The 26,696-nt window shown below is 40.2% G+C and overlaps 2 protein-coding genes across 3 annotated transcripts in view; both read right to left on the bottom strand.

Annotated features, from left to right (window-relative positions):
- LOC119552572 (formin-J) overlaps nt 1-20,863 on the bottom strand; it is a 33,019-nt gene extending 12,156 nt beyond the window's left edge. For both annotated transcript variants that reach the window (XM_037862197.1, XM_037862196.1), the window contains exons 1-3: nt 20,232-20,863; nt 1,651-2,047; nt 887-1,061 (exon numbers count right to left, since the gene is read on the bottom strand). In XM_037862197.1, the coding sequence (XP_037718125.1) occupies nt 887-1,061; nt 1,651-1,833 (358 nt within the window). In that variant the 5' untranslated portion in view covers nt 1,834-2,047; nt 20,232-20,863. The remainder of the gene's footprint in view (nt 1-886; nt 1,062-1,650; nt 2,048-20,231) is intronic.
- A 1,552-nt stretch (nt 20,864-22,415) lies between these two features.
- LOC119554102 (pupal cuticle protein Edg-78E) lies at nt 22,416-23,021 on the bottom strand. Its single transcript, XM_037864851.1, has 2 exons — nt 22,926-23,021; nt 22,416-22,859 (listed from the first exon to the last, which is right to left on the bottom strand). The coding sequence occupies exons 1-2, from the start codon at nt 22,935-22,937 to the stop codon at nt 22,488-22,490; spliced, it is 384 nt and encodes a 127-aa protein (XP_037720779.1). The 5' UTR covers nt 22,938-23,021; the 3' UTR covers nt 22,416-22,487.
- Between the last annotated feature and the right edge of the window lie 3,675 nt (nt 23,022-26,696).

Genomic DNA, 26,696 nt, shown 5'->3' with positions numbered 1-26,696 from the left:
TGGATATCTATGACAACCACCTAAAAATTTGTCACGTTTCATCTTGTTATCCCTTTGTAGAACAACTTTGAAACTATAATAAAATATGTTTTAATGTTCTTTGGGTATTCTTATAAACTACGAGTACTAATCTCTTAAAATTACAGTCTACCAAAAAAAGGTTTATGAAATCGAGTTAATCTTCAGATTACAGATAATCACGTGCAAAAGTAGATTAACAAAGATCAATGAGATGGATATGTGCATAATGGAAATTTAACGAGTCATTAAGGTGTAAATAAGCTTTAAAAAGTCTGGCAGCTATCCAGCGAATAAACGATTTCGTTTGCGAACGTCCTCAATGACCCGACAATTTTCGCCACAATTAATAAATCAGCAATAAGTATACAATGTTCGTTTGACCGATTTTCCCAGCTCCAGTTCAAATGGCACGCAGAGCAATTACTGGCTTAAAGACGCGCCTCTAAATCGCCGGCACGTGCTAAGGTTACTCGGCTCGACAAAGGCGATTTGCAATTTGGCATTTTGGTCTCTTCGAACCCATCATTAGCTAACCTCAAGTCAACGAGCTGCCCCCGAGGGTCGCTGGTGTGGCTGCCTGCAATATGAAAGCCAGGGACCTGAGTCTCTGCGACATGCAAACAATATATATATATATATATGTATTGTATGTATATATTGGCCAAACAGACAGTCGGGCACATACGGTCAAGGGCACTGGATCAGCGGGCAAATCAATCAAATCAATGAAATCGAAGACAGCACCAATGGCACAAACAATCGCAGGGGAACGACCCGTTGACTTTTGCGGGTTTATCTCCACTGTTGCGAATTGATAATTTTTTTCTTTTCTTTTTGGATATTAGATGGTGGGAATCGCTCTCACCTATAAATTCGTTGCGAATGCGAATCCGCTCCTGTAAAGTGGCCGCCGAAATGATGACGCAGTTGATGAAGGCCAGCAGGGCGGCCTGGTATTCCAGCGGCGGTTGGGCGGCGGCACTCGACAGCTCCAGTTCGTTGATGACAATCTTGAAGCGGTATCGCTGCTTCTTGAGATTCTGCAAGGGTTTTGAGACGGGATTTTACTTTGAGTTACTTGAATTCATGGGTTTTCTTAAATTGAAATCTACTATGAAACATTCAATATTTAAGGATCTTTGACTAGTTAAAAAATGGTTCTGTAAATTCATAGTCGGATTGGGGCTAACATTAAATATGATCTTATGATAAAATCTTTAACTAATAAAGTATCCTTGAACATGGTCTGATAAGGAAATGGTTTCACATTAAATCGGACGTCTTTCTAAGTTCAAGCTAAGAAGTGATTTTAGGCATGCTGTTATTTTTACACATTCTAATCAATACCTATTATCAACAATTTCTGTTCTACAATAATACAGCAAAATAATATTGAAAAAAAATTGTAACAGAGGGGAGTCCATATGAAGATCCCCAATTACCACAAAAAATCACATAATATATCATATCTTTTTCCGAAAGCTTTGATCCTGGTTCATAGGTTTCCCCCAAAAACTATAATATCAAATAATTCCTACTCGGTTCTTGAAAATCTTTCTTTTCTGGAATTTAAAGTAGTCTTTTATCCATTACGTAGATGCACGTAATCCCCTCAAAACCCCCACTCACCTTGTAAAATTCTAGGGTCTCGATGGCACGCGCGTAGCCATCGGGGCTGTAGGCGCACAGCGCCGAGAGCAGCTCGAAGACCTGCTTCTTGACCGTGGCATTCTGCGTGTCCAGGGCAGCGCCCAGCTTGGCAATGTAGTCACGATTCTCGACAATGTAGTCCAGGCCGATGCGTGAGTCCATCGTGGTGGCGGGTTTTTGGTTTGGATTTGGTTCTACTTTCTGGGGGCTTCTCTTCTCGGGGCTGATCACGTCCCCAGAGCGGACGCTTTTCGGGGGCAATCGGATCGGATCGGGGCGAGACGATCGATTGGGGCGGCTAGTTGCAATGGTTTCGGTTCTCGCATGGAATATCTAAGCAGTTCACGTCATGCCGAACGCTCCTCGTGCTCTGAATCTGAAAAGGGGGAAAATCGGAAAATTGGAAAATTCAGTTAGTTACTCAGTTACTGGGTGGAAATCGGGTTCAAGCTGTGAGTACATTTGGGGACCTAGGCCCTTCATTTGTCGCCCCGTCACGCGTTGTTCCATATCTTGTGGGCCTTGCAGACCAATACCAATACCCCCACCCCCCTCACAATACCGATTTAATTAATTTACGATCGGTTCTCTGGGCCTCGGGCTGCAATTGTCATAAATTAATTTGGACCGACCAATCGCCAGGGGGCGTAACAGATTTTGAATTTTTAAGATTTTCAATTTCTGATTTATTTTGGGTTTGGGATTACGTTTTGGAGGCACGATCAAAGGCAACCTTTGGCAATGGCGGCGGGTTCCGCCTTCTAGATCGACATCGGCATCTCAATTACCAGCAAACGATCTCGTTAATTTGTTTACACTCGCCGCAGTCGATACTTTCGATTAGTCGCCGTCTAAACTGCCGACAAAGTCTGTCATTTAGGTTCCCGCATATTAAAATCCGATTTTTCATTAAAATACAAAAAGGCCGATAAAATGCTTAACATTTTTGTTAAGAGCTCTGATCTCGAGTGGCACTTTGCGTTATTTGAAATTATAATTTGTGTGTGCGCTAAATGCTCATGTTATTGCCAGTGTTGCTATTGTTTTGTCTTGTTTTGTCTTGCCTCATTGAGTTTACTTTTATAAAAAGCCGATAAAGGCTGGGGGATGCGATCGGCATCTGACATTCTAAAGGCGGCGCTAATGAAATCACATACATCGATTTCAAATTAATGGACAGACATCACAAAGTGACATCCTTGCGATATGCCTTATTGTCGGTCGTCACTTAACATGATATTTCCGATAATTCCCGCAAAGTGCTCTGGGATTCGAGTGGATGGATGGTGAATTCTCTGGAGGAAAACAAAAAACAAGTTCTCAATCAAAATACACAGATACATTTGCCACTTTGTATCTTGTTCTCTGCTTGGCTTTCTCATTGGACCCAGCTGAATGTCGATCTACAATGATAGTAATCTCGCAGTTAACCTATGTAAATTTCGCTCTTTAAGGCTTTCAGTGCTGTTTTTACTGCGATCCAGTCGATAAAAAACAGGGAATTTTGCCATGGAATTGCGAAATAAAACAGATTAATGTGACAGATAAATATTATTTATTTTCATAAGAGGGGCGGATACTTTACATATCTCAGAGATTGGCTTAAATTATTATTTCCGTAGTGTAGTATACGATTTTGTAAGATGATGTGATAATTTGCAAAGACTAAAACAAATATGAAACAAATAATAAGATCATCTATTTATTTTATTGACCTTTAAAGAGGAATTTTTGAAATTGGAGGATTCCTGAAATGGACATTTTTTCATAAAATTAGAATAAGATGTAGTCATTGAGAACTTTTTTGTTGAAGAAACTAATTTACGTTTAATGTCTTAAAGGACTTTGCGCGTATACTTATCTTCAAAAACTTGATAGCGCCGTTTTATGTTTGATCTTGACCATGGTAACTCTTTGTTATACACCACTTTCCATTATTTAAATCAATAATAGTTTGTCTAAAGTTTTGTGAGCTAGTGTGGACAGGCCGAGCGTGCTGCGAATGGGCTCTAGATAACTTGGCTCAACACCCGCACACCGGCAGCATCCGAGAGTGATAGGACGATAAATTAATAATGCTTATCACTAAACTGGTTCCATTAGCCCAACCAGCCGAAGTGCTGGACATCGCATTATTGTGGCTATTTATTGCAAAACAGCAGCCCCGCGTAAAATTGAGTTGTTGAAATGCCGCGAAGGGGAACTCTAAGCTGCAAACTACCTTGCCTGGGAATCGAATTCGTAATGGAAATGGGGTCCAGCCGAAATGTTAATGAACCCGCCCATAACTAAAGGGGGAGCCTAATTAGAATTTGACTGAAACCCGACCCGGCAGCCCATTTATCTTGCCACAGAGTCGCGGTAAAAATCGGGGCGTTGACAGGCGCAAATGACTTGCCCCCTTTTGCCCCCTCCGAGAGGACAGGTGGCGACGCCACTGGCGACTCACTGGCGTCGTCAATAAAATGTCAACCACATGCCCACAAATTGCCCGCCCCGCGCTGCCATTGTGGAAATATTTCCGTCGTCATCGCCTCGCTCCCAGCCATGTTAAAGTGCAAGTAATAATTCACGAATTTCAAAAGTTTTCAGTCTCCCCCGTCTCGCGATCGTTTTCAATGTCTCGCGACATTATAATATTGTTGTATAAATTATGCTGGGCCCCGCGGGGCGTATGCCGAATGGCTAAATGTGATTAAATGTTGTGCAAAGCGCAGGTTTTCTGGGCTGGGCTCTTCGAGTCGACAGAGAAACGAGCTGGGTTGGGCAGGTGGGTTCCGCTCATCAGCGGGAAAATGTCTGGTAGCTAGGACACTTGACCAACTTGGAGAAGGCCTAGAAAATCAAGACAAGTGCTTGGGGAGATCTACAAAGGTAAACAGCCGAAGATCGACTACCGTGGGTCTGTTTCAATAGGCGCAAGGTCGTTCCACATGTGTGATGATGTTTTTTTCTGGCCACCTGTAGCAAATTGTAGCAAATGAAGCTGCATCTTGGGGTTTTCTATCCACGTTTTTAACGGGTGTGTCCGCATCTCTAATCTCGAAGCAACTGTTGTTTGGTTGCCCCCTAACTGCAAAGTTTTCATAAATTTTTATTGAATTTTTATGGCTGCAGGCAGCCGTCATCGTCGCATTGAATTTGCATGTTGATGTATACACAAAAGCACACAAAATAAATAAACATAAAAAATAAAATAAACAGCCATTGAGAAAAGTGTTTTGCACTTCATAATAAATGCTGCTGATAAAAAGTGCTACAAAAATGGAAACTTGGTGAAAAGTATCATTAGGCTAATGGCATAATTTATCCATGCCACCCCAGCGAACATCTTGATCCCTTGGATCATATAGTTTAATCTGTGTTTGAGCAACTCCATTTGAGTTGTTTATAAGCTGACCCTTATCAACAAACGCCACAAACTGTGAGAATGTGTCTGGGAACCAAACTTGAAAACAGAACAGACTCTTTGTTGCAGCTTTTGATTTGAGAAAATTAAAATCGAAAAAAAACAAAAACAGACAGACGAGTCATAACACTTGACAACAGACGATGCCAGCAGCAGCAGCAGCAGCAGCAATATCGCAGCACGGCAGCAACATCGCAGCACAGCAGCAACACGACGATGTCTCCGGCTTCGAGTTGCAATCAAAACACGATCTTGGCGCTCAGCATTGACCTTATGACTTCTAAAATCGGTAAAAACATCTTTACAGCTCCATGTGGCACTGCCGATGTGTTTCCAATATGAGCTAAAAATACGAAACTCAAGCTGCGAATCGGCGTACTTGAAATTGGGATACATTTTATAGCCTTTATATATATTGCCATTTTCAATTCGATGGCGATGCGACTCATTCATGAAGCGAAAACGTGGAGTTGGAGGGAAACTCGTACTCGTGAGCGGTTCAATAATTTTTAAGGATACTGCCTTGCACATTTTCGGTTATATGTCAAGTTTAAGTGGCAGTCGCGAAGGTCGTTGCAGCAACTCGAAGGCGTTGCAAATTGAGCAATTAGGGCGTGGCCGAGTACGCCTCATTTGCACTTACTTGACTTAATTCGTCAATTAGCCGGGGCTAAGGTAATCACAGACCAGCTGGCCAACTGGGAAACTGGACAACCTCATCCACTTCAGATCCACAGATTCCGATTCAGATTCAGATTCAGCTGCTTGTGGGCGTTCTCAACAGCCAAATTCAAGAGCCACAACAAAGCAAATAAGTTTAATGATTTCGTTTGTGTGTGCTGTATGGTCAACAAAGAACATTTGACTACGAAAATAAATAAAATGCAGCCCACGGGCCAGAAAACAGACGAAAAATTAGTTAAATAGTGCGTAGGTTTTGCATTTTGATGATGACCACTACGAGAAAAAGTAACCGCAAGACCACAGAGACCTCACAACTAGCAGAGCTCGTTTAAAACTAGATGGTTCTATTTTGGATAAAGACTGAGCTGTAAGGTGACGACTCCGTAAAATTTGTAATCCACCAAAATATCTTTTTATCTGCCTTTAAAGATAACAAACAAAAAACTTATTGAAGCTTGTAACAACAATAATATTTACTTAAATATCATTTGTACACTTCTGATTTATGTTTGTAACTCCTAATATGTTTATTTACAATTTGCGATCTGAAGCAGAATATCGGTTGGATGGTTAGTTAAATACTTTTTAGGGGGAAAATAAAATAAGTAAATGGATCCTAAGCTACCTAAACTAAAATCATCGTGACTTGATAGTTCGTGACTTCATAGTTTTTTTAAGTGAAATCCTTTCTTTTTTAATTTTTTGTAGTACCGTTTATATTTTAAAATCTGTTTCAGTTGTATTTCAATTCACCACAGAAACAAGTTATCATGCCAGCCATAAGAGTGAGCTCCCTTCGTTGAAATATAATGTTATATTTCTATTAATATGAATTCTTTTCCTAGCCCCTCGACCCACCTAAAAATGGGAGATTATCCGTGACTTCTTGATTGGATTTCATTGAGTTCGCCGCGTGGCGCTAGTTGACATCTGACAGCAAAGCGGGCAGTGTCACATTTTCGGGAATAAACACTGGGGAACTCCCCCAACTCTGTTTGCCATTGATGAGAATTTATGAACGGTCTGTCTCACAGCCTTTCGTGTTAAATAGACTCAACTGGCAATGACTGGGCTCTGCACTTGGAACCCTATGAAAAACCCATCAAATGTGTCAAAAGCCGCTTCATTGGAAAATTTCTATTGTTTTACGGGCTTTCGTTTTCGAATTTGGATTCGGGGGACTTTGCGCAAGCGCCGGCTAAGTGTGAAAATGGAGCCAACAGGTTGGGTATCAGGAATTGGGTCTTCGGTAAGCCTATAAAATATAAGGCGCTAATGGGCAATTTTCACGCTTATTTACACAATGGAAAAGCGAAAGTTTTATTTATGGCGGGTCATGGATTGCGACTGTTCGTTCGCATGCAGCTGGCCAATCGATTCCAGGTGCTGAAAATTCTACGGCCACCAAAGTGCATAAATATGTTCAAACGCTTGCACTTATGACAGCACCAAGGCACCCAAATATGCAACAAGTTTGGCCGCATTTACAGGTGCCCAAAAAAATAATAACAAATTGTGAGACAAACAAATTTACGTGTAAAGTGGTCAATGTCCACTTGAGTGCCCCAAAAAGTATCGAGAAAAAAATATTACCTGGCATGCCGGCTCACCAGAGTCTCAGGGCCAATCGACAATGAGCGCTAATTATGCTGAGATCGCTTGCCAAAAAGGTTCAATGCACCGCTGCAACATTTCAAAACCCTTGTTGACCTTAACTTTGAATTGTCAAAATACAAAAGTTCAAACCGATTCAAAGCCCCGAACAATGAGCACAAAGCGCAAGGCACACAAAAGAAGTGAGCCACGGAAACCTACATATTTTGGCTTCAACTCAAAAGGGTACACGGAAAATACAATATAGATCACATTGGATTTTATATGCTTATAGTATCTATTAATTATGCTATAGCCATGGTATTTTAACCCATGAAAATTAGAACTAATTAGATTTATTTACATTTAAACGTATACAAAATGGGTACTTTTTCAGATCAGTCTATATAGTGCATACAATTGGGACCATTTTCGATTTGAGGCTAAAAAAATTGTATTAAGTTATATAACTCATGAAAATTAAATAAATACTTTCAAGTTAAGGTGTAGGATGATATTATAATTCATGGATTTAAGAAAAATAAAGATGATTTCCACTTAAACATACCCAAATGGTTTTTAACTGATAAATATTTTGTCTAGTGCATCTCTCAAAAAATTAAGATCATATTGGATTTTACGTGCCAAAAGATACTATCAAGTAATCATTTATCCATGATACTTTAACCAAAAAATTCAGATAAATAATTTTTCCATTTTAAAATATTGTAAGTGGTAGTTAAATTGATCAATATTTTTTCCAGTGCAGCTCTGATTCATTTGAAAAGTGTTGGCCATATGCAGGCTGCACAGATTCTCGAGTTTGCCGCTCGGATGGATTTGGATGCTGCTGCCACCGCTTTGACATTGACTTGTGGTTTCGGTTGCCGCCGCTGCCGCATTTCAAGTTTTCAGCTCTCAGCTTTTCAGCTCTTTTTTTCAGTTTCCAGCACACAAATATATGTGTTTAGTCTCTGTGTGTGGGCTGGAATTGTTTTCCTCACTTCATTCATAGAGTCGAAACTCGCGCTTAAATGATTAGTCAGCTTCTTGGCTTTTGGGGAGCAGCTCGGCTCAGCTCAACTCAGCTGGTTTGCAGCGATTTAGGTGCGATTCTTGCCACAGTTTTTTGCGTGGTATCCGTGTTTGTCCTTCACAAACATTTGTTTGGATCACAGCTCATAGCTCACAGCTTTTGTGGTTTGCGGCATCTGAGCTCGAACTTCCGCATGAATACTCGTACATCATACATGGCTTATCGATACATCTTGTTACTATATTTAGCCAGCGAGATTAGGCGAGTTTATCGCCTTTATGTTTCAGATTCTGTTTGTCATTGGATCGCCCACAAATGGCGGCAATGAGTCACAGAGGGAGAAATTCGTCGTCATCAAATAGTTTGATTTAATACATAGAGAACAAATTAAGCGATCTTTGTTATTATTATAGCTTTTTGTATAAAATATGCATTGGGTATCTTTTATTCATTTAAGTGGAACACATCTCAATCAAGAGCCGGAATAATTAGGGATAGAAACAAGTTCAGAAAAAATGTTTTTATTTTGATAATTATTATTCCTATTTTTTCGAGAAGAAACCTTCTTGATATCAAAATAAAAATGCTCTCAAAAATGTTTTTCTTATTTTATTTTCATCTCTATTTTAAGAATTCGAGATTGAATTGAAAAAGACCGAGTTTTTGTAACTCTGAATATACTTAAGTTATCAAAATTTGATTGGACTGAGTTGATGAATATTACTCAGACCAGTGACAAATTGTAGATTCATTTACTCTCTGTGCAATCTACATTTAGTGTTAGGCAACCAGTTGCCATTTATGTAAGTTCAACATTTTGCAGATCTATCCCGAGCAGCTGCACTTGTCTATCGTTAGAACAACAAAGTTAAACAAAGCTCGCGCTGCAGAGACTGCATAAATTATCTGTCGAAGGGGGAAAAAAGATATCAGGTGACAGGCGTGAAAAGCGCTGTTCTGACAGACAGACAGTCGTATAAAAAATCACGCGAAGATTAAAGGCCAGCCCAGGCACCTTCGCTACCTTTACCTTTCGGCCCCAGACTCTCCACTTGCGCAATTCCCCGATCCACAATTCACAATTTACAATCCCCATGCCAACGATCCTCACAGCGCCAACTCGAACTTGAACTACATTGCATTGGACATCAAAATAAATACATAATCGTAAATATAAAACCAGCGCCAAGTGCTCCCATTTCTTGGGCTGCACAGGCCACACCACGTGACTGGCGAATTTGTTGGTCAATGTTTGGGGGCCGTTGTTGTTTTTTGGGGCACAGACCGAGACAGATTGGGCAGCTGAAAAAGCTTGTGAGGCAGCTGAAAAAGAGATACATCCACAGATCTCCAGGCAGCCGCATCGCCCACAGCGCCGCCGGTTTTGCCTTTGTTGCTTACCACCAAGTGGCAGTGACAGTCGCGAAAAAGGTATGCCAATAGTAGCAATAAATACGGAAAATTGTTTGCAGATTTTCACAAAAACATTTCAAATTAAGGGAGCACTTTCAGAACTCATACGATATTAAGATAGAATATGGAGAAAATATATAAATTTTTAAAAGGCATACTAATAAGTTAAGAAATTATATTAGATATATTTTTGAAGATGTTCTTTAAATATTTAACCTTAAGGGAATAAATAATGAACTTTCAGAAATCAAAGGAGGAAAGCTCATTTTTCAGGGTTTTAAAATTAAAATTGATATTAAGTAGAAAATTATGCATTCAAATTATTCGATGTTAATACAGTACAATAGTGAATGTGAATGATTTAAAAACAAAATGTCAATAAAAATTCCAAATTAACCATGAGTGTATTCCAAGTTCGCCACAATCTTCCCACATTTTAACCACCTCATTGTTGGCTCGTGAACTTGTAACTAACTTGTAACCTGATATTTGCCAGCATTAACTCTGCCTTTTTGTTGCATTGTCGCTTCTCAACGTTTTGCTCGCTTAGGGCTATTTATAAGATAGTAAACGGCCATTGTCTCACAATTAAGATTACATTGTGAGATTTCGTGGCATGGGCATGGGCATGGGCCACACGGCGTATGCGCGATTCGAATCGAGCGCAATTTGCAAGCGCTGCTGCCACTTGCAGTGCAATAATTTGTTTAATTAGGCGTAAATGACGCCGACAGCGCAGCCAACGTCGTGGCTCTAATGGAGCGTGGCTGATTGTAATAGCTTGTCGGGTTGGCTTTAACCTTACAGTGCGGCTTGTGGTTGTGGCAAGTGAATCCACTCCGCAGTTGCCACACAGCCACACCCCGTCGATCGGTGAGCCATGCTAATGCCATATTCTTGCAAACTTGCAGCCCGAAATGCCATAAAAAAAGATACATTGTATATGCATATGCCCCGACACATGAGTGCCGATCTGACGATCGCACGGATCGCATTTGATTGCACCCCAATCGATCTTCGGATGCCTTTGCCATTCACGACGATAATTCAATTAATTGCGAAAATGTCCTAGAGACAAATTCATATTCACAGCGGTCGGCATACAGCAGACAGCAGACGGCGGCGATTGCAACAAAGTGCAAATGTAGCGATCGTGTCTGCGATCGTGTAGCTTTTCATTAAATTTCATTAAATTCTTTTATGCGATATCAAAGCAAAATCAGCAACATTAGGCATTGCAACATGGTATTGGATTGGATTGGATTGGCATGGAGTGTGGATGGTATATGGTGAAGTTGGTGAAGTGGTGATCGCCGGCTGATCTTCGCTGCATTTTATGACTTTGATTTATTTGAGCAAATTATTTTTAAGCTGTTACATGACTGGCGGGAATGGGAATCGGTATCCCCAACTCTCGAGGAAGTGTCTGCATGAGTTTGGACGAGCGACTCGGCGATCGCCGTGATCAGTGATCAGCAATTTGCCATTTCCCATTTCCCATCGCTCATCGACCAAGTTATTAGCTGTCTGCAATTGTCAGCCTTCGTTTGACGGCTTCGCTCCCAATTCCCTGCTCCAATGCGATCCTAACTCCCCAGTCCCCAGGCGCATTTCCAATTACATAAGCGAGTGATCTCTCCATCTGTCTGGCTGAAGATCAGCTGTATCAGCTGTATCGGTTGTGCATAATTTCAATTTGACAAAGCACATACGTTTGATGGCTCTGCTGATAGGCGCCGTCAAACTCCGACTCCCAGGCCCCCAGGCTAGGGCTTTTCCCCAAGACCCCATCTCCCATTCCAACCGAAAAGCCAAGACCATTGCACGCCCATCCAGCGTGCTTAATTACTTTTGGGGGGAGTTCGCCTATTGATTATCGAGGCGGTATGGGAACTGGGATTGGATATGGATTTCGGATGGGTATTGGGCACGGACATCCGCGTACGTGTCGGGCATTGGCAAACTCAGTTTCTTGACAGGCGGCAGCTGGGCAAGTCCACACTGCCCCTTATTGGGTATGCTGACCTATAAATTCATAGCTAGCACTATGGATGTGCATTCTAAGTTCAGTTACTCAGCAATTAGTGATTCAAAAATATTAACACGGCTTTTTTCATAAATTATTATATAATTTTAAGAATCAGTTTGATAATAGGTAATATATGTCCATAAGAATCTATGAATTGTTTTATGCTTTTATGATTTCTAATATATATAAATATATAAAAACAAATGTAATAATATTTTTGAATTTGAAGATTATATAGTGTAAAAAAATCACTACTCATTATAAATATCTAACACATAAAAAAATATTCAAAATACATATATGTATATATTTTTCTTACATTACTTTATCCATGTTTCTATCCCAATAACTTCAATAAATAAATATGTTTAAATAATCAACAGTTGTGTTATTACTTACTTCCCAATTATTTATGCATAAAAGTAAATTATTATTGATATTATACACATGTTCGCTTATACACAATGGCCTAAGTAAACAAATCGACAGAGTTTGGACAGCATTTGAAGTGGTGCAAAATTACCCGCCCACGACTTGAAGAGCATTCGCGTTTCGATAGCTCGTTTCCTTCCTGTCCGAGGCCTACCCCTTTTATCTTCTCCCCTAACTCGCCACAAAACTGTTGCTTAATGAAAACAAATGAATTTATGAGTCGTTGCCCGGGTCTGAGTTTGCCCCGCAAATCCCCTCTATAAGACTTATCCCGGCGATCACCTCTCGGAACTTTGGCATTGGCCATTCCGCTTTGTCTCCCACTCGGCGATTTATGGCTGAACAGCGGTTTACGCACTTTTCGAGTGGAGAGCGCTTTATTAGCAATTTTATTATTACTTGAGTTATTGTAATGCCAGTGAGGCGGTCGCATAAATTACTGGGTGTAGTTTTTACCGTTGCAGCGGTTACATTCGCTGCCAGTCAGTCAGTCAGTCGGGCAGTCGGGGTCTAAGGTCCGCCCCATTCGGGGACGATCGATGTGATTGATCGGTTTGTAATTGACTTCGGCAGTGTTTTGATGGGCCCACGAAATAATAATAAAGAAATCTCTGGATTTTCGCTCGTAGCAAAGTTCAAATGAGTTTCTTCCGACGAACCTTGGACCGACGGGCTGTTTTGGCCACTTTGGTGTCGCTCGCAATTATGCTGAGTGTATAGAACAGGACATAACTAAATTCTGATTTATAAAATATTTAAAAATACCACAGAAAGGATTTTTATGAAGAGGCATGTATATAAACAGACAATTCAAAATCATTATGTTATCATAATGTCATTTCATCAAAAGATGAAATACTTAGACCGGAATATTTTAATTCATTATCATTCCCAACTTAAAAGATATATTTTTAATAAAATAAAGACCAGATTTTATTTAAGAGCTTAGCTTAGGAGCTAATCATAATCCGTGTAATCCCCATTGCCAAATCAAAATCTAGCCTTAAGAACCAATTTTTCTCTGTAAAAACAGAACAGCAAGATGGCAGAGCAGCCGGCAGAGGCCGAGATACAAAGATACAAAGATACTTTCAGCCGCACACGCAGCTGCGGAAACGTAAAACAATGTAGGTGAAACAAGTTCCCGCAAATGCCAAACTTAACAGCCCGGCAATCCAATCCACTCGCTCGCACTCGCATTCGTATTCGTATAGATGCAAATCAATAGCAGATTTCGGGCCTTAATAGAATTTTGAGGCGGCAGTTGGAAACCGCAATGGCAACAGAAACCGCAGCTCAGACAAACAAACCCAAAGGCGCCGTCGCAAACACTTTGCTCGCAGAGCACCACAAAATTCAAAATAAAAATCGGAGGAAAAAATAAAAAACCCCAGGGCGGCACTTGTCTCGAGACAGAGGGATTAGGAATGCGGCGAGATCTGTTTATTTTGTGAGCAAGTCGCTCTATCTTATGCCCGCGATTAGCCGAGAATTTCCGCTTTCAATCGAATGCTGCTCGTAAATTAAAGAAAATTTAATAAGAATCCGCGACTGCAGGGGATGTGTGAGCTCAGAGGTTCCCAGAATACCCAGTGACCTTGATCAAAATAAAAAAAAATCGCAGACAAAAGACATTCTGCCATATGTTGCTCCATCCCCAGCGAATCAAATAAATATTTATGCTCTTGTGTTCGAGGGTGATAAAACTTCAGAAGTAGGCAAAAATAAATGAGCTGAATTGGCTCTTTCTTGCCCATTGATCATTCAGCGTATGGCTGCTAACTAATGTTATGCAACTAATAGAACACAAAACGAGTCTTTATTAGCCGATAATTGGCGATCAAATAAGGCCTGATCGCGTATCGTACAAACAAGTACGTTTCCACCAGTTTGATTGATATTAGCCATCCATCCATCCATAAGGCATCCAAATATTTAACCAATGGCATCCGTGACACAGTCTTTGTGACCCTGCGTGATTCACAATGTTCTTTACACTAATGTCATTTTTTGTTTGCCCGTGCGGGAGGGTAATAACATTAAATAATGAATTTTTTCGCCGTTCGTCAATTGTTTGCTCAACCTTCGATGCTCGCTTGACATTTTATTGACGCATTATTTGTCTGGGGCTTTATGAATTTGCTGTCTTCGGTCCTCGCAAAAAGAATGCAAATTTCCGAGATCGCTGATTATGGACAAATTATGCAGAATAAAAAAAAATGGCAAGAGGCGTATAACAAATTTCACCTGCTGACAAGTCGGCCCAAGGTAATCGACTCCGACTGCCAAATTTGGCCAAAGCCGCCCTAGAAATTGCTTTTAAGATATCCATATAATATTGGCAAACTCGGCTAATGGTTAGGTAGAAAGTGGTGTGGCCCAAAAAGCAAACTGGGTTAGCTAATCGGGGGGCGGAAGTGCCAGAGCATCGGAACCCCTGCACACATATATCTTTCCCTATCGGTTCTACGAATTAGCCAAAGCTGTCGGATCCACACAAAGTCAAAGACTAAGTCAATAATTACACAGTAACCGGTGCTGGGAGATCCCACCAATGGCACATTAAGCGGTTCAAAGCGTGAAAAACGCTTCCTATTATTAGTTTAATTTGTTTTGGGCGCGCAATTTAATTTATATAACAATAATCGTTTATAAATGATAAATTAATATGGGAAGCAAATGGCATGGGCGGTGGAGAGCTCGAAGCTGGAAGCTCGAAGCTCGAAGCTCTCATCTCTCGATCGCTGATGTTGAAGCGCCAAGTGGTCGACAAGTTGCCAAAATTGGCAAGGCTTAAATGGGCATAACAACAACTTGCCTAGAGATGGCTGTTCGGTTGTAATCAGCATTGTTTTTGTGGGAGCTGGTTAGTTATTTCCTATTCGCCTTTGTTGTTCGGTTAGTGTGGGTTGCCTTTGGATGGGTCAGTAGTCGGTAGTCTCTTTTTGCTTTCGCATTACGCATACGCCACGCTGGCTTTGATTTCTTATTTGCTGCTTTTGAATGGACAGGCAGGCGAGAACTTCCAAATAGGGAATGCAACTGGGCAAAACGAATTCGGCTTTGTTGCGATTTCTTTTTTTATTCAAATTATTTGGGCTAACAAAGGGCACCCATCTCTATCTAAAGAGTTGAGGCTACCCATCCCACTTAACTCTCAACTTCCTGTATTAAGAATCCTACAAATTATTACTTACAACATCCACACCTTACACTATTCGGGAGGAAACGACTTTCAGTCACTTTAAATGAGCTGATTTATGGCTATTTGATGAGCACATTAACCGGCGGAACATTGTTAATGCTACTGCTCAAAAGTTATTACATATTTAATTTTATTGGGGTTTTTTGTATGCCAGGCACACGAAATAAAAGAACCAGCAGCTTCGCTCAAATATTCTTAACGGGCTTTTTCAATATTCAACTCTTTCGCAGTTACCGAGTGTGTACTTTATTATTAATTTTAAACGTGGGCCCGCAACAACACGAAACACCCACAGCATTTGTCAAGTTGCTTGGATTCTTTTCTTCGTCGGCTGTATTCTTTTCTTATTTTTTGCTTTTTGTTCTTGGCTGCTGGCCGCATTTGTTATTACTTTTTGTGGTTTTGGCTGCAGCTTTTTGTATTCTTTTGAGATTAATACTTGCAATTTGAACATTTCAGCACGTCGACGTCGGCGCCTGTTTCTAATTGCAAACGCAAATTACTCATACGCCGCGTTGTGCTCGCATAATTATCGCTTAATGCCACATCAAATCATTGGCTTGCGTGGGCAGCTTTGCAGTCTTGGCTCAAACGCAAACTCAAACTCAAACTCAAAATTATAATGAATATGAATGAAACGCGGTTCAGTTGCCAAGTGACAACTGCTCATCCTCCCGTCAACTGCTGAATAACAATTATTCTCGCATTTCGCAGCCATTTTACTTATTGTTTAGCAAATATCTTGGCTTCGCTCTCCCTGCAATGAATTGCCTTTATGCGCTCATTTGCATATTAAATAAGCGGCTGCCACTGCATCGGTGTTGGCTGGGCTGCACTCGCTGTTGTTGTTTATATTTTATTCCAATATTTTTATTTAATTTTTTTTGTTGCCGTTCGGCTAGTTTCTAAGCGGCAGCAGCTGCCGTCAATGCAAAGAACCTCGTTGTCGTTGGCTGGAATCGTAGGTTGGCCAGCGAATTACGCGAGGGAGCCGCGATTTTTATTAGTATTCTCCATTTGGCCCGTTGACGCAAAAGAACGAATCGATGTTGCATAAGGTGGAAGTGGCTAAGTGTGCTACATTCCCTTCGCCAAGGAAACCCACGGAATTTTCAAAAATGTGTTGGAGAAATGTGAAAATCAAATAGAATGGGAAAATATATAATTGTTAAAAATTTTTTAGTTTAAACTGCAGTTGATATGAGTCATTAAAGTACTTTTAAATCCAAGGGATAAATCAAAAATTACCTTTTATTTTATATTATATTATATTGTGCACGTGTTTACTTTATAAAGATCTAATCGATTTAATATAAAATATATTTTTAAATATTAAAAAACTATAATTAAAAAAATATGATTTTGAGAAGAAATTCTACAACTAACCATATATAGACTTTTATTTTTTTTATAGTTAAAACATCTATACATATTTGCGGAAGAAAGTTTTGAATAACTAAATATGCGTGACAAAAATTTGTAAGTAAATGGAAGGTGAAAAGAGATAAAAATTTGATGAAGTGATCATATTTATCAAGATTAGCCACTGCCAATAAAATGCTGAATATTTAGGTTATGAATATTTTTAATATGATTTCCCTAGCCATATCGAATCGGTAGACATTCCTATTGATAACTGTTAAGATTAGATATAATTTAAACCGAAATCGGTTCATAAATCAGTTAAAATCAAATCAGAAGTGATTTTGCCTGCGCAAATAAATTCTATTGAGATCGTTGCAATCGATTTAATCACCGACTAACTGCCTTCAAGCCCATCCCTCACTGCTGAGCTCGATGCAATTAGTCAAGCTCCCCGCCAATTAGTCACAGAGAATTTCCAGCTAAAGACCAGCTGAGCTCTTTTGTAATCTGTTTTGGGCGGTTCGGCACACTCATCCGCGGATCGTGTTGGATCTGGGATGCCTTTTAGGGCCCAGCAGCTTAGATAACAATTAGAGAATAAATTTATTTGGACGCATGCTAATTTCAATATTTATTGGCCGAGACAAAGGAAAGGCAGCTAGCGAAGCGCCGATGTTGGGTGACTATTTCAGCGGCTTTTGGTGAAACAAGTAGTTGAATTTCCTTTTTCAAAGCTCGGCTATTGACGGGCAGAGAGTTACACTTATCTCCCAGCAAATGAGTGTGTGTGCGAGTGTGACATTAAACCACACACAAACAAGTCCGCCATATTTGGCAATTGACTTTGCAGCCAGCCAATAGTGCTATAAGCTATATGTACATACTATACACACTGATCCAAGTGCACAGGAAAATAATAGAACCACTTTAAGCCTGGTATTTTGATGTTTCCTAACAAGAACAAACTGGTTCAAGAAACCCAATAACCCATGAGCTAGGGAAAAGGATCTGTACTGGCCTAAGTTAGGATTAGTTTTCTAGTCTCCAACCATACCTACGTAACTAACCTACTTAACTAAGCCTGGTATTGTTATTAAATTTCAAAAATATTCCAGTTAAAATGATAAATATATTATTATATTATATTATTCAAATTCTACTTTACTTAAATCTCTTACAAAATCAGTGATATTTCTCTCTCTGTACCAATAATATATACATATGCGTGCTTGGTTTTTTCTTCTTTTAACTGTTTGCGCTGCCCACATGCGATGGCCTGGGCTTGATAAATAATTTTAGTTTTATAAACACAAATTGACACTTCAAATTGTTTGCCAAAAAACCGAAACGCAGGCGGCAGAGAGAACGAATCGAAAAATGAAATCAATTTGAATTAAGCCGCCGCGCTTTGAAGAGTTGGCGGAGATTTCTTTGGCCTCGAGGGGTGGAACCCGTTTCGATTCAGATTCAGATTCAGATTGGGCATATCATGACCAAAAACACTTCTCGGAATCGGAATCCGAAAGGCAGGTAGCCGCCCCACTTGTTCTTGTTCTTTTTGCCGCCCTGGGCACCCATAAAAAATGCGAATCCGATTCGTATCGGCAAAGATCTGAACACGGCTTCTAATTCCCCCGAGCATCGAAATGGTACCCAACCGTCGGCTCATTCGAACCCATTTAAGAGCCAAAGATTTTCAGATTTAAAGAGCAGGGTAATAGGTGTTGCGGGTTGAGCGTTATGGCCGCATTATGCTCGCGTTAATTAATTGTTTATTTGTCTTGCGATTACCAACGATTTTCGTCATATAAGTGGAGTATTTGTAGTTACAGAGTGGCTTCGCTATAGCGTACAGGTAACTGATGTTTATTTTTTTATGAGATTAAAATGTACATTAGATTAAAAGTACAAAAAGTTTTGCACAACTCAAATCTTTTTATTCTAAGAAGATAGAAGTTTGAGTGTAAAATAAGTCCACTCACATTTTGTAAAAGATTTTCTGATCAATGCTGGAGTTTTAAATTCAAAAACAAGGAAGAACGCTATAGTCGGGTACCTCGACTATCAGATACCCGTTACTCAGCTAAAGGGACCAAAGGAAAATGGAGATATGCAAGCAGCAAATGCGCCACCTACCGGCGGTAGACAGATTTAAGCGTTGTGGGCGTTAGAGTAGGCGTGGCAAACTTTTTTTTAAATCAATCGATAGGTATTGACGAGACCAATACATTTCAGTTTAAATTTTTTGTCTACCATGAAAATTGTGGGCGCCACAGACTTGGGCGGTTTGTGGGCGTTGGAGTGGGCGTGGCATATTCGCGTAATAAACTTGCGCTGCGCTCAAGCCTACGGAATCTAAATCTGAAATCTCGTTTCTCTATCTTTGATATTTTCCGAGATATCCGCGTTCATATTTACGATTTTTTTAAGTTTGTGGGCGGTTTGTGGGCGTTAAAGTGGGCGTGGCAAACTTTTTTTTAGGTCAGTCAGTAGGTATTGATGAGAACAATACATTTCAGTTAAAATTTTTGTTCTAGCATCAAAAATGTAGGAGCCACAGTTTTGGGCGGTTTGTGGGCGTTAGAGTGGGCGTGGCACTCTTTTGAAACAAACTTGCGCTGCGCAGGAATCTCAGGAATCTGCATGCCTAATCCCAGTATTGTAGCTCTTATAGTTTCCAAGATCTCAGCGTTCATACGGACAGACGGACAGACGGACAGACGGACAGACGGACATGGCTAGATCGACTCGGCTAGTGATCCTGATCAAGAATATATATACTTTATGGGGTCGGAAACGCTTCCTTCTGCCTGTTACATACTTTCCGACGAATCTAGTATACCCTTTTACTCTACGAGTAACGGGTATAATTACATAGTTAAAAAAATTAATATTCAAAATATCTCACTTTTCGGGTAAGAGTCACAGCAAATATATATAATCTCAAGGGATGAAATTCGGTAATAATTATATAATTTTTGGTGTAACATAAAACAACAATAACTTTTTAGGACTGATACAATGGTATATCACTATTGTGTATGGTGGGTTCTTATTGTTAGTTGTCTAATTATTTCGAAACTCGAATATTCATCGATTGATAACAACTTTTGTTTACGCGTAGAAAAACGTGTTAAGGGTTTCAGTGAACGAATGCATTACTAATATATTTCAGAGGGGGCGCCAGGTCTTATCAGCATTATGGTTCCGCGTAATTGATCTAGTTTTGTGGCGTTCGCCCTGCACGCCGCATTGGAAATTGAAGGAAGTATTCGAAGCAATTGGTAATAAATATTATCACAGCTGACCGCGACTAATGGGCAAACAAAAGAGCGCTTAATAGGACGCTGGTCAACATTTCGAATGCGATAGCGAAGGCGCGTGGAAAACTCACCATGGGAAATGCGGTGGGGAAAACACCTGCTGTCGATCCAATTCGGTGCGCAGATCGGGTAGATCGGGTTTGGATCGGGAATGGAATGGATTTCGTTTATCGTACTTATCGAATGCACTTTGTTTCGCTTTTTGTCGGGGGTTTGGGTTCTTGTTGCCTGGTATTCGTTGCTCTTTACTTGCTGCTGCCACTTTGCGGTTGCCTTTGCTGCCGATTTAATTAGCAATACAAACACATTAGCTAATGCACACACGAGACACAGTCACACGAATTGGCGCCCACGCAGCGTGCCAAGAGCCAAAAGCAAACGCGTTTATTGAAAATGCAACGCGCACACAGAACTCCCAGTCGCGCAGACTCAAAGCCAACTTCAATATCAAAATCAAATTCAAATTCAAAATCAAAACCAAAACAAAATAGGAGCCAAGCAAGCTGGCTTATGGCAGCAAAAATAGCGAATGCGAATGCGAGTACTGACCGCTGCACATGCACTTTGCATTTGCAGTTGCACTCGCCTCTGCCAGCGGAGTTCTCGCCTCAAAACAGCTCGAAACAACACAAAACACCACAGAACACCTCACAACACCTTTGCCTTTTCCAGATAACCAGAAGATAACCGATTCGTTCGATCGCTCGCGAGTGACTGAAACTGAAACAGCGGCGAGCTTGCGCGGTTTGGTTTTCAACCGATCGCCCGGTTGCGCCCGCTCCTCTACACTATTCGAGTGCCAGTGATGCGCAGACTTCGGAAAATATACAGATCACTTAAAAAATGAATCAAAAAAATGGTCAAAATAAAATATAACGAATAAATATATTTTTTATATTTTTAAAAACTATCTTTATTACTTCTTTGTATGCAAGTAACTTTTTGTGATGCTTACTGTAAACGTTTTTTCAGCAAACGAAGTTTTAAATATATTGAGTTGGAGTTTCTACAAAAATTTTATTTACAGTTTTATTAAACAAAAATGAAATGTTATGTTATATTTTTTTTTGTGTTTTGTTATATGAGTTATATTTGATTTTTCAAAGCCGCACTGCTTTAGTTTGAACAAAATGACAGCACTGGTGAGCGTGGCTAACCGGTTCGTTCGCGAACCAGCTCCGAATAACAGAGTGCTGCTGTCAACGGCTCAATCAATTCAAAGAAATTATAAGAGATTCTTGGAAAAAATTGGATCGTTATATTTTGGTATAATTAATATCATCAACTTTATTAAATAGTTTTTAAGACATTTGGAGTCAAACTAGAATTTTCTTCAACTCAAACCTATTTTTAAATAAATGAATTTATAGAATTCTGTCCCCATAAGCAAAACTTACAGATTTCTAAATAAATAAAAATCAATGTTTTCGTTTAGCTTAATGGAAAGACATTTTTATTCCAATTGTGTACTTCTGAGAACCGGAAGATTTTTTAGAAATTCATACTACAGGTAAATACATAAATATGTAAACATAAATATCATTAACTAGAAAAACATTTTTTTCTTAGTACAAGTAAAAAATTCTGTATTTTCAAATCATACATAGATACTACGTGCTTTAAGTCCATTACTATTACTTCAAATCGCGCGCCAAATACAATAACGATACAATATCGATATAAAAAAAAGACAATTCGCTGTGACTGCCAATGCGGATTGGCTTACTATCGATAGGCGTGCAAGTAGCCCTGGTTTCTGTTACTGGATGTTGGCGCCTATAATTCAAATTCAAAAATTTGAACAAGACTTCAAAATTAAATACCTAATATAAGGTCGGTGATATTTTAATCTCTAAACTTTTCTAGGTATGTTGTTAAATTGTTCAAGGAACACATTTTTATTTCAAAGTATGTAAAAGTCTTTTATATGTTTAAAAAAGATACTTCTTCTTTCAGAATAAATTTAAGAATAATTACGAATATAACTTTGAATGTAAATTTTTTACATTACCAGCCAGAAAACCTGCTATTTTAAGTAGTGAAAGTACCTATTAAAAACGCATAATTAATTCATTGAATTTGGAGAAACTTTGGTTGACGTAAATAAGCCTGCAAAAATTTCGCAAATTTGGCGCATCTTCCAGTTAGCGAATCTCTCGCAATGCCCCTTCCCAATGCTATGTTCGCCCAAATTAAACAGCAGTCTCGACTTGTTTATGGAAATGTTTGTGAACTCAAACGGTGTTTATTTTCAAATGACTTAAGCCTAACTCGAATAACGCTCAACATGTGGTGGTGGTGGCCGCAGGCCCCAGGCCCAACTTGGTCTAGAATCGTCCCTGACCCTGGCGGGATTCCTGGTGGGGATGGGTGCGGATGTACTCCAGGGACTTCAGGATGGCCGCCGGAATGGGAGGAGGGGTGGGCAGATGGGCGCCGGCGGGGTGGAAACCGTCCGCATCGGCGGTGTAGGTCAGCTGGATCAGTTGGCCATCGGGGGCGTAGTAGGCGTTCGAGCCACTGGCGTAGTAGCCACCTGCGCCCGACTCCTGGCCGGCGATGCCGTTGGAGGTCTGGTACTGGTAGGCATAGCTGCCGTCCTCCTTCAGGTCGCTCTTGTACTCCCGGGTCTCGGCTCTCGCATCGAAGGAATCGGCCTGGACGCAGGAAATGGCCAGGGCGGCAACGGCAAGGACGAACTAGGATACAAAAGATGGTTAGATAGGGTTGCCCTCTCTCTCTTTTCCCTCGACTCCTCAACTCACGAATTTGTTCATTTTGGATGGGATTTGGGTCTGGATTTGGGCTGGGCTGGGCTGACTTGTCACTGTGAACTCGCAACGAGAATGAATGTGACTGAATTGGCCTGGCGGCGCATTTATAGCATTTTGGCACGCCAATCATTTTGGGCCGGGCACTCGCACTCGCAGTCGCAGTCGACGATGCCGAAAAACGCGTATAATTTGCAGCATTGAACATGAACCTGAACTGCCCCTCACAGATACAGAAACAGAAACCCACACGCGGGCACTAAAAGACTCCGCTGGAGACTCATCCATCGATACCAATTTTTTTTCTTGGTGATGGTGTGTGAGATAGTTTTTTGGCCATAAACTTTATGCTCCTTTTTGTTCAACTTGTGGTCAGCCGGTTAATCAATTCGAAACTCGGTGGAAGGGGTTGATTTTCAATTAGCACCTTCCGAAAATTGCTTAGTTGTTAGCGCAATTTGTAGTTGACCCATCAATGGCTCCACTTTATTTCCCGGAACAAGAAAAAGATATGGGTTCCACGTGTTGGCTAGCTAATTATTTTAAAGTGCCTGGCCTTATGACAGGATCATTTATAAATGTAGCGCCTGGTCCTAGTCCCCTGCCCAATTCATATGCGAAACTTTATAATAAATGGTTCGCCGAATTGGCGAAATCGATTAAGAACCTCACATGCTAGGTCAACGCATTCATTTATTACAAAATCACCAAGCGCGCCCAAAAATGGAAAAGGCGAGAGCCAAAAGCCCGGAGAAGCGGCAACCTCAACTTTGGAGCAGACGAACGACCTTGCCACCAACATTGGCAGACTGTCCGAAAGTACGACAGTTTATCGACAGCGGAGCGGCAAGTTTGTATTAAGTTTTGATAACGAAACTGGCGATGAGCCGGCGATGACGTGACTCACGGGGATCACGAAGCAGCGGGGGGAAATTGGAAAAATTAACTACTATCCAAGGGGATACAGGGCTTTTTTGAGCCTTTAAGTCAGAAACAAATCACCAAACCAAAAATATTATTGTTTGGATTTTTAAAAGTGTTCTTCCTTATTTAACTCGAGGTTTAAAAATGCTTTTAGAAATACATATATATCTTTTTTTTTATTAAAAATAATAAACCTTAAAAAAAGTTGATAGAAATATGTTACTTTTAAAAAACTTTAAAGTAGAGACCATAGAATAAAGGTTGGAAAAACAAACGGATCTTTTATTCCAAATTTAAAATACTTTATAAACAGGGATGTAACAAAAAAGTGTGCAACCGAATTTTTACTCAAATGAACAATTTTTTGAAATAACACACAACCATAAATTAAAATACAAATTTCTAAAAAAAATCAATAGCCTTCCGTAACTTATAGTTCCCTATTTAAAAAGTGAAAATAATTTTATTATTTTACTCGACATTCGTGTTTTTGTTTTCTCTTACATTGCCTATGCACAAAAAGTACATATCTATTCTGAATTATTATATCCACAAAATAAAGCTTCTTACAGGGAGAAAGTGCCTTTGAAGCTAATGTGCTTATACTTATTAATTTAATATTCAAGTTTATGTAATTTATTTTTGTCAATAAAATACAAGGTCATAGTCGGAACTTAAGACTAATTTATGAATACATTTCAATGTTGCATCAACTGGATATCCGTTTGGTGTCCAAAATTAAATTTTTCAAATATTTCCATTGACAATCTGTCGCATTTGGCACTCCATTTCATTTAAGCCACATTAGAGGTGTTCATCTGCCATCACTAAAGTGGCCAACAGGCATCGGCGAGCGGCAACAAAATCGTCGACGGCAACAGGAGGAGCTTTGCTCGCAGCGCATGCTGTTTCCCTACAAGATTTGTGTTGGCCTTTTATAAGTACAACTTGGCTAGGTTGGCAACCAGACTGCGTCTGCGACTTGGCTTCAATCTGGGGGCGAATTCGGATTCGGGTGGGGGATGGGGTTTTTGGATGGGGTTGGGGCTCGGGAGAAAAGTGAATGTGATGGAGGGACGATGTCGCATGGAGGCAGTACCAGAAGCAGAAGCATCAGGAGCAGCATTATCTGCTTTTTGCTGCCCTCTGTTTTGTTGGCCTTTTTGGTGTTACTTTCGGCTTTTATGCCCCAAACCGGCTGTTCGGCAATTTGCCATTTTTTTCTGCTTTATTTTGATTTTTTTTTCGGCCAACACAATTGTCCGGTGCCTGCCGCTTGGGCGGCCTTAAATGAAAGCAAAAGTTGTTACGATTCGATGGCGTTTCCTTGCCGGTTGCCTTAAGCCGCTTCCGCTGTACTTAGCCATCCTGCCCCTCGGGGTTCTCCTGCTGCTCCTCCAGCTCCTCCGGCTCCTGGTCCCCATCCATCCATTAGGGCATCAATCCATCTTGGTGCGCATTAAGGAGACACGAGAAGAGACAGCGGAAAATATAAAAAAAGGGTACTCCTTGGCCAGTTGCTCACGCTCACCTGCTCCACATTAATTGACCCACATTCGGTGGCGGCAACCCGTCCAGTTCGTCTCAGACTGGTCCCATCCAGTCCCGCCGAAGGTCGCTCGGATGCGGCGTTTTAGCCCTAGTTTGGGCATGTCTTTGGAGGTTTAATTTACGACCATCGCCGCATCTGCACGGAGAGAAAATGCACTCCCTATACTAAGAAACTATTTTGATTAAAATATTTACTTTGTATAATATTATAGAATTATGTTCTAGAGTTAGAGCTATATAGTCAGTTTAATTTATTATTTAAATAGTAATTTAACATATAATACTCACCTTCATAATAGTGGTCGATATTATATCCCCACATATATTAAATAGAATATTCAATTTGTCAGTCACCCACCACCAATATTAAATAAAATATATATTTTGATCGATTAAAACAACAATATTTCATTTAATATTAAATGTGGGGAAACCTATATGCGGATAACGTTTGATTTGCATAAGACTAAGTCCTACTTCTGACTTAACATGCGACCCAAAATGTTCTTAATCTTTTTGGCACACCCAAATTATTAAAAAATATTAGAATATGCTAATTATTTATTTAAGTAATTAATGAATAAATACAACAATGTAGTATTTTTAACTCGTACAGGATAATATAATTATTCGCTCTTTAGCTACGTTTTTAATATTTTTATTCAACCAACATTCACATTTTTCTCTCCGTGTAAATGGATAGTCCAGCGACTGGCATTTGAATTTTTATGGCCAATCCGTTGCTCCACATTCACTCATCTGATACTTTTAGCGAAGTTAATTAATTAATACACTGTCATCGAAAGCGTCGCGACGCTTGCAGACTGGCTGGCCACTTTAATGGACCGTTTATACGGTTTCATTCACATCTTAGTCACCTGGTTGAGGACCCCCACCGATTCTGCAGTAGATGGAACCCTAAATAACACCTGAAATTCGAGCAGATAGCGTTGGCGTTGGGCGTGGAAGGTCGGCCCTTGGGGGTTTTTATGGATATGGATGGATGGATAGATTGCCGCCAAACAAAGTCAACGACTTTCGAAAATCTTGCCGCAACGACCTTCGATAGCTAGAGACAAAATGGGTCTGCTAATTGTTTGTAGTTGCAACTTTCATTTCGATTCGCTTTGGAAATTGTTTCGTGGCGGGGATTTCGGCAAGTTCGCACTTGTAGCTTCAATTTAAATCAGCACACGGCTTTATTGAATAACCCAATTAATTGGTTTTTCATCCATTTGATTTTTTTTTTGGCAACCAGACTGCACGTGTGCGTGTATATGCATTTTTGGT

This window comes from Drosophila subpulchrella, chromosome 3L (assembly GCF_014743375.2).
Source record: "Drosophila subpulchrella strain 33 F10 #4 breed RU33 chromosome 3L, RU_Dsub_v1.1 Primary Assembly, whole genome shotgun sequence".
In the NCBI taxonomy this organism is placed as follows: domain Eukaryota; kingdom Metazoa; phylum Arthropoda; class Insecta; order Diptera; family Drosophilidae; genus Drosophila; species Drosophila subpulchrella.
Note: the sequence above shows the minus strand (reverse complement) of the source record. Positions and strands in the feature narration are given on the sequence as shown.